The 8,559-nt window shown below is 41.6% G+C and overlaps 1 protein-coding gene across 1 annotated transcript; it reads right to left on the bottom strand.

Annotated features, from left to right (window-relative positions):
• Positions 1-729: 729 nt before the first annotated feature.
• On the bottom strand, positions 730-3,974 carry LOC123042559 (wall-associated receptor kinase 2). Its single transcript, XM_044464990.1, has 3 exons — positions 3,014-3,974; positions 2,291-2,455; positions 730-1,792 (listed from the first exon to the last, which is right to left on the bottom strand). Exons 1-3 carry the CDS (start codon positions 3,966-3,968, stop codon positions 804-806), a joined length of 2,109 nt encoding a protein of 702 aa, XP_044320925.1. The 5' UTR covers positions 3,969-3,974; the 3' UTR covers positions 730-803.
• Positions 3,975-8,559: the final 4,585 nt, after the last annotated feature.

Below are 8,559 nucleotides of genomic sequence, written 5' to 3'. Positions count from 1 at the left end.
TGGTGGCCAATCCAGTCCACCACCGACGCACGAAGCATATCGAGCTAGATATCCATTTCGTCCGTGAGAAGGTCGCCCTTGGCGAATTCCGCGTCCTCCACGTCCCAACCAAGCAGCATTTCGCCGACGTCTTGACAAAACGGCTCCCCTCGCCGGCGTTCCATGATTTTCGGTCCAGCCTATGCATCCAGCCACCAGATGCTACGGCTGAGGCGGCGTGTTAGCAGTTGCACGGCGGTCCCATGCACGTACGTGCACTCCTCCTCTCGTCCTCTGAGCGCCATTGCGCCGTGTACATGTACTATATATTGATGTGTACTGAATGAGAGCACCCAAGGTGTATCTTTCCTCTCGCGTACTACTCTACACTACCTCCTTCCCCGTGCACTGGGGATAGCTCCTCCTGCGCCTCAGTCGGCATAAGGTGGAATGAGCTATGCACAACTATTTACACTGGGGACGACACCTCCCCTGACTCCGACGGCGCGAGGTCCCCGAAGGTATCCCATGCCCAATGTTCCATGGCTTCAGTGCTGTGATGTATTGTACAGACGATAGAAAAAGTGGCGGCATTTGCGGCCAAAGCAATCTATAGGCAAGCAGGAGTAGGAAAAACGGGGGGTACACCATGGTACTTTATACTTAGCATGTTCATTGCAAAAGGCGGGAAGACCAAATACTATACATACCACTACATTTCAGATTACACGATGGAGGATGTTGGTGCAAATAAGCCCTGCATGTACATCACTTTGAAACACAATTACTAATCCAGCATGCAGACATTCAGCGTACCAAATATCTTACACCTTACGAGAGCGGCTCAGTATGAGTAGCTGCTCAGCTATCTCCATCATTGTTGGTCTTTGTTCTACATCAAGGCTAAGGCATTTCAGGGCCATGCATGCTAGACTATCAAGAAGCTCCAAATCTTTTGTTATTGCAATTTCCTTGTCAAAAAGCTCGGTCATTTTTTCCTTTTTCTTATCGTATTCAAGAAAGCTCTTTAACAAGCTATTATTCTCAGAATGTATGGCCCTCCTGCTACTAATAAGCTCCAGGATCACAACTCCAAAACTGTAGACATCACTTTTTTCGGTGAGTAGGCCTTCTCGTTGATATACTGGATCCATATAATTCATGTCACCGATGACTGATCCTGTGTGTTCCTTGTCTCTAGCAAGCAACCTAGATATGCCGAAGTCGGAAATCTTGGGTACAAAGTTATCATCCAAGAGTATATTTGCTGGCTTGACATCACCGTGTAGAATTCTAATATTTGCTTTTGAGTGCATATAAGCTAGCCCATCGGCTGACTGCGCAGCGATATTCAAACGTGCCTCCAAGTTGAGTGCCACCTTGTTATTGTGGTTGTGAAGAATATCATGGAGGCTACCTTGTGAGATAAACTCATAGACCAGCAGGGGGGCTTCAACTTCAAGGCAACATCCAATGAGCCTAACAATGTTCTTGTGGATGACTTGAGATTGGATGATGACTTCATTGGCAAATTGTTTATTCTCTCGCACGCTACCATTGATTGGCTTCTTTATTGCAACTTCTTTATTGTCAAGAAGGCCCTTGTAAACTTTACCAAATCCACCTTTTCCAATTATGTTGCTATTCTTCAAAAATGGCTTGAGCTCCCCCTTTTTGAAAATTTTAATGCCTGTTGCTTCCTCTAATAGAGGGCCGCCATTATTTTTGTAGAATTCCTTCATCTTCTTCTTCTCTTTGTGAAGAATAATAAGGAACGATATGATCGACATAAGAAGAATACCACCTATTGCACCTAGATGGACATAAAACAAACTTACTTTATATCATGAAAATCGTAGTTACAATTCTGGCAGAAATATTTCGTATAAAAAGTTAATAGTTTCTTTTGCTCATCTACTTGGAATTTAAAACAAATTACCACTAGAATTACAAGAAGAAAAAGGAATCTAAATCAAGACCGCCAAGGGGCTGAAACTCGACTGCCGAATCTGAATCCGTAGAACAACTTCAAGGAAATTGAGCTTTTAAAAGACATGGAAATCATGTAGGTCGTAGATTATAGCCAGGCCATTTATAGAAATTAAGAAGTATATAGGACTGAATGATTGAAATCCTTTGAAGCAATCATATGGCTTGCATCCATGAAGAGATGTACAAGCAGTCAGTATGTCATACATGTGTTTATAGATTCTACTTGAACAGATCTCACCCAGCGTGCTGTGTACTAATGTTCGTTGCACTATGAGCTATCAACAAAAATACCCACAATGGGGTGCAGTAGAGAACTTACCGACTGCCAGCTTTGCTGCTAGAGGGAAATGATCTATACAGGTTCCCGCTTTGGCGACGCCTTTCCATCTAGATTTGCATGGACAGTCATAGCCTCCCAGCCTGTTTCTGCAGACCCCGCCATTTGAGCAGCGATACCGTTGGGGGTGCTTGCATTCGTCAATGTCTGAAGAATTAACACTTGGGGGTGTTAATGAATTGGTAATGACAGTTTTTCCAGCACATTTTCAACTAACATTTCATCTAGTTTAAAGCAAGCGTTGAAACACAGAATCAAAGCAAAGCATTTGAATACCTTGAAAGGATGGGTTATTTAGTGCACATCTATGATGCAAGCACTTTGAGAACCATATCCACTAGATAATCGCATGTCCCCAAGAGCAGGAGAATTGGTTGAACCAAACTTTCACTATGCAGTTGACTTATTTGTTGTCTTTTTCTTTTGTATAAATACTGTATTTTGTTGACTTATTAATGGGAGAATACTGTAAAACAATTGTTGTGTGGTTTGTAGTGAAAAAAAACCCTTTAAAGCAAGCGCATCATAGTTTTGCGAGATGACAATTATATTGTACAAAATTTAAGGTTCTTTCACTAAGTTAATCTTGCTTATGAAAATAATCTTATTTGGTATAGATTGCAGGCTCTGGATTGATGATGGAACATACATGTATGCATGCATGTGGATAAATAAATTGATGGATGGGTAAGCATGTTTACGTACCTTTGCATCCGCGCTCCAGATGTTGCAGGTAAGGATTACCATGGAAGCCTTTGGAGCAGTTGCAGATGTAGCCTGGTCCATTCTGTGAGTTGAAGCACTCGCTGTTGTCGCTGACGCACGCATAGGACACATGCTTCTTGCGGGCTGCGTCGCACGTCTCGTTTCCGATAGACCAGTCAACCACGAACGGCGCCTGGCCGCCGTAGTTGTTAATGAACGCCCGCGAGGTCACATAGGTCGTCGAGAAGGTGAAGTCGGACGAGTCCATGAGCACCGCATAGCTGCAGCGGCTGACGTTGTGGATCTCCGTCGTGTTGACTCCAGGCTCGAAGAGCACCTGGTAGTACTGCAACCCCTTGGGGATGGCTGTCTGGCAGCAGCCTATCCCGGAGCAGGAGCCGTTTCTGAGGGCCGACCTGACATCGCCGTTGCCTCCGCGCCAGCACATGGCCACGCACCCACTCATGTACTGGTCTTGGGCGTCGTCGCCGTGCTCGCCCACGATGTACACCAGGCTTTGGCAGCCGATGACGGTGAACTTGTTGGTGCCCGCAAACTTGTAGGGCGTACCCTTGAGGTCGACCGACCACGGGTCCGTGTCCATAACCCGAGAGGTGAGGTTGTAGCAGTAGGAGGAGATGGTCGCCTTCATCCGGGCCTTACCTCGCTGCAGCGAAATGTGGACGACCTCCACATCGCCAGCAAATGGCCTGCGGCGCCTACCATTAATCCCGGTCTTGTTGCAGGTCAGGGCGAAGCCATCATGCATGGCGCAGTGGCCGTCATCAGGAGAATCGACGATGCCGAAAGGGTAAGGGATGTCTACGCGGCCGCATTTTGTTTTGCACTGGCTGCTATGTGGTGTCGGTGTTGCTCCAGCCCGTGGTAACCTTGTGGCAAGCGCTACGCCCAGCCATACTAGTACTGGTACAGCAGCTAATTTGTGGAACGGCATGTCGGATGGAGGGCTTGCTTTGCTGCGTTCGGCAAGGCAAGGTCTGGGTTGTTTAATAGGCATTGCAACGAAGACTTGGACGCCACAAAGGTCTTTGCGTCTTGTCTTCATCTGAAATACATGTTGTTCCACAAACCAAACCCTGAGTCTTCTCCTCATAGTCAGCTGGATGTGGCCGTACATATTTTTCATGGAGTAATTAATGATTCTGATGGTAAATCCCATACACATTTGTGAAGCTCTCATCTCTAGGAGGCAGTCCAAGGAGGGCTGCCCACTCTTCTACTGATGACTCATATCTTGGGCCATCTGTAATCTATTACATCTTCCCATCCGTATGGATCTCAAAAGGAATAATTAAAGCCAATGTTAATTAACAATGATTTATAACTAGTAGTGAGCACATAGTAACATAAAGCATGTAACAACAAAGTCTAACTCTCTTCCAATACATAGCATAAGCAGTTTCTTCGAATTTTATCGTATTAAAAACTTAAAGAAGTGGATATGCGATTCCTCTCTCATAATAATCACAAGTAGGAGTAGGCACATGCATATTATATCTAACAAAATCAGCATGTTTAATGGTAAAACGCTACCCACCAATATAATACTTAATAAGTGCAAACTTTTCTAATATAGGGTAGTTGACATAATTTAAGAAGATAGAACTATCTTGTGTGGGTGTAATAGCAACAATTTCATTCTTAACATAAGAACTCATAACAAGTTCATCTTCATAAGCATCATTAATATTTGCATCATGACGATAAGCATAGCAGGCAGCAAGTTCATAAAAAAAGATATTTCAAACAAATGCAAGAGATCATAGCAATCATCCTCTGGTAAACACGAAGTGGAATTAAACAATGTATGAGTAAAAGGTGGGCACGGGTAGCTAATCTGCTCTTCCTCATTTTATTCTTCGCGGTCCACCTTATCTTTTTCATCTAATGAGCTCACAGTTTCATAAATTTCTTTTTTCAGAGAATCACAATATTCATAAAAATATTTAAGTAAGGCAAAATTTTCAGATTTATAAAAAGTAGCATCATACTTTTCAAGCAAAGAAGCAATTTCATAGGCACCCTTAAAAGCAACAAATTCTTCAATTTGCTCAATATAATAGTACTCCTAAACACCATTGGCATAAGAAGCCAAGATTTCATTATTATTAAACTCACATTGGTTGGTAAGGTGTCTAGAGTCCTTAGCACAACACTTCAAATCTTGCATAGAGTATAAATTCCAAGAATACCATTCTAAATTAGTTTTCTGATCCCTTACGTGTCTCCCTTTTTGAGACAAGCAGTGACACATAAAATAAGTGTGCTCATCTAATTATAAAAAATAAAAACTACTTAGAGATAAAGCAAACAATCGCGCACGAGAAACCTCATCCCATTCTATTGCTCTCCGACAACAGCGGCAAAAAGTTCTTGATAACCCACAAGTATTGGGGATCAGTTGTAGCCTTTTTGATAAAAAAGAGTGTCGAACCCAATGAGTCGCTAAAGGTAGAATTAATAAGAGTGTCGGACCCAACGAGTAGCTAAAGTAGCATCATAATTTTGATAGAAAAGAGTGTCGAACCCAACAATGGCAAAAAGGTCTTGATAACCCACAAATTTTATCGACCAACGATACAACTCTATGCGCACCAACATTCGCTTTACCTAGAACAAGAAATAAAACTACTTTACAACAATGAACATAGACCTTTGCCAGATAATAAAAGTTAGTTATTGTTTAAAGCCTTTGGAGCACAATGAGGAAAATTATCTCTAGGTAATTGAATATGACACGATAGTGATACTTATTATAATTATACTTTAAGTTTTTAGATCACATGTACTTATGATTAGAACTTTAGCAATCAACTACAACTACTAAAGATTATTAAGGTAAACTCAACTATAGCATTAAGTGTAAAATCCCTTTTATTCCCGGACGCAGCAACCCACTTACTTGGGTTTACATTTCTATCACTCGCAAAAACCACTATAAACGAATTATGAACATATTGAAACACCTATATCGGTAACCTCACACTTGTGCCCAAACGACGGGAATCATAGCATACCACAGTTAATCCATAGGACAAAAAGAATCTACTCAAGCATCATAGAGGTGCAACACATCATTGGATAATAATATATACCATAAAGTACCATGTTCAAGTAGACATTACAGTGGGAAGAGAGAGGTTACACTGCAGCATGGAGGGGGAAAAAGTTCGAGATCGCGACAACAAAGTTGTTGATGTAGATCACCGTCATGATGGTTCCCCGTGTAGCACTCCTGCGCCACCAGGAGAGAGGGGGAGAGAAGCCCCTCCCCCCCCCCCCCCATCCTTCTTGCTTGTCCTTACCATTAATGTGAGAAGGATTACCATTAGATGGGAGAAGGATTACCTCTTTGGTCCCTGGCCTCCATGGCTCCCGAGGGAAGGGAGCCCCACTGAGATTGGATATCTCTCTTTTTTCTCTCCATGGTTACTTCTGTGTTTTCCGGTCATGTTTTTTAATCGAAAACCGTTCCTTAAATATTCGGAGATCCGTAACTCCGATCAGGCTCAAATTTGTTAACATGTTTTCTTTTTCCCGATATTAGATTCCATGCGGCTGGAGGACACCTCCAACGGACTTAGGACGTGGCCACAAGTACACATGGCACACCCTAGAGCGGGGCCCCTGAGCTTGTGAAGCTCATGCTCCCCTTGATTTCATTCTTGCGCCAAAAATTCAGATATATTTCACACAAAAAATTCCATACATTTTCATCATGGTTAGACCTCATAGATATGGATTTTCTTTGGAACAAAAAACATAAAAAAACATGAACTGGCAATGGGCACTAGACTAATAAGTCAATCCAAAAAGTAATATAAATTGTTGCCAAAAATATGTGAAAGTAGTAAGGTAATGGCATAAACAATAAAAAAGTATAGATACGTCAGAGACGTATCAGTCATCAAAAACGGCGATAAGTGACAATTTTGGATTCGTCACTTAAGACACGATTTTGCGTGATGGAGGAAGTGGTACCGTCAAGATTTTATTTTTTATGACGGCATTTCATTGACGGTGGGCTGACAGCCGGAAAATCTCACTAGTTCATTTTCCGTGACAAAAAATTGTTTTACGTGACACAAGTGAAATGTCAAAAAATAGAGCAGATTTTGTAGTGACTGTTACGGAAAAAAAACGGTGTGTTGCTGATATTTTTATTAAAGAATATTTCAGCGAATTTTGTGTAGTCTTAAAATTGAAATGTAAGAAGCTTCATGTGACAGAAGATGAAAATTATAGATAGATAGGCATGAATGTTAAAATTGGTATCGAAACAAAACTTATGTATGCTTAGGTAGTGGTCCAGCGGTATCTAAAATATCCATAATAGTTTCTTGGTTTAAATCTTTATGAAATCAGGATATATTAAAAGAACATCTTAGGTAATTAAACATTTTCTTCAGTCAATAAGCGAACACGTAATTATGCAAAACCTATAATGAACTAACAACTAACAATTAATACAGACGTCAAACATTTTATCCATTGTAGGTTTCGTTCAAACATTTTGCGGACATGTCAAAAGAAAGACGGAAGCAGTTGTTCTTCAGAATCTCGTCCTCGTGACGCAAACCTCAGTGGCATCGCAAATTGGCCAGTAGTAAAATAGCAGCATGCAATCTAGAACCAATTCATATTCTGACCTGATTTGGAGGACATTAACAAGTATACATCATGATTTACATCCACATGCACTGTATTGGGAACAACTGCGGATTTTTTCCGTGGCTCTTCTTGGTGGAGCAACCTCCACAACTAGATGATGATGGCGTAGTCCTCGTCCACGACTGTCACCGTCGACATCCGGCAAGCGGTCGCAGCAATGCCCAGTAGAAGTCTGAACAGAGCAGACCTAGAGTATATGACTAGAAAGGAACAAGTGGATGGGGAAAGAGGAGCGAGAAAAAAGATGGTGGCTTGACTTGTTGGCTGTGTGCAGCAAAAATTACTAGAAAATGATCCAGCAGAATAGGCACAACTTCCAACGGGCGAAACTGGATGCACCGACTAAGTATCGTGATAAAAAGATCTGTTTCGTGGACCGTAACTTGGTAGAACAAGAGGAAACAAGTTAGCACTAAAAATTAAATCAAATAATACACGAGGCAGTGCACTTTGGAAAACGAAATTCAAATCGTATCTGCTAGCACAAAATTCCTAACTGTGGCATCGAAGTGTTTTCACAAATAATTATTTGATAATACAACAAAATGCAACTATTGAAGAATAGAATGATCGTACTTCAGGCAAGAAAACTAAAAATCTTGAAAAACCGAGAGTAGCAATTTTGCATGAGAAGAACAATGCATAAAAGGACGAATGGGTGAGTGGTGATCCCATAAAGAGAAGTAATTGGATAGAATGAAAACAACATTAAAAAATAAAAGTTGAAAATAGAATTGGAACATAAGAGAAAAATAGGACAAGGACGAAGGAAGAAGAAGATGAACAATGCAGGGACCTCGTCGAACAGGCTCTCTAACAGAACGAGGGATGTAGGATACGCACAGATAGAGACA

This window comes from Triticum aestivum, chromosome 2B (genome assembly GCF_018294505.1).
Source record: "Triticum aestivum cultivar Chinese Spring chromosome 2B, IWGSC CS RefSeq v2.1, whole genome shotgun sequence".
NCBI lineage: Eukaryota > Viridiplantae > Streptophyta > Magnoliopsida > Poales > Poaceae > Triticum > Triticum aestivum.
The sequence above is the reverse complement of the archived record's forward strand: the minus strand, read 5'-3'. Positions and strand labels throughout refer to the sequence as shown.

Excerpts from the sequence above, each read along its gene's own strand:
- LOC123042559 (XM_044464990.1), bottom strand. The coding sequence starts at position 3,968 with ATGCCGTTCCACAAATTAGCTGCTGTACCAGTACTAGTATGGCTGGGC. Across the intron at positions 2,456-3,013 it reads TCTGGAGCGCGGATGCAAAG|ACATTGACGAATGCAAGCAC; the intron begins GTACGTAAACAT and ends TTAATTCTTCAG. Across the intron at positions 1,793-2,290 it reads AGCAGCAAAGCTGGCAGTCG|GTGCAATAGGTGGTATTCTT; the intron begins GTAAGTTCTCTA and ends ATGTCCATCTAG.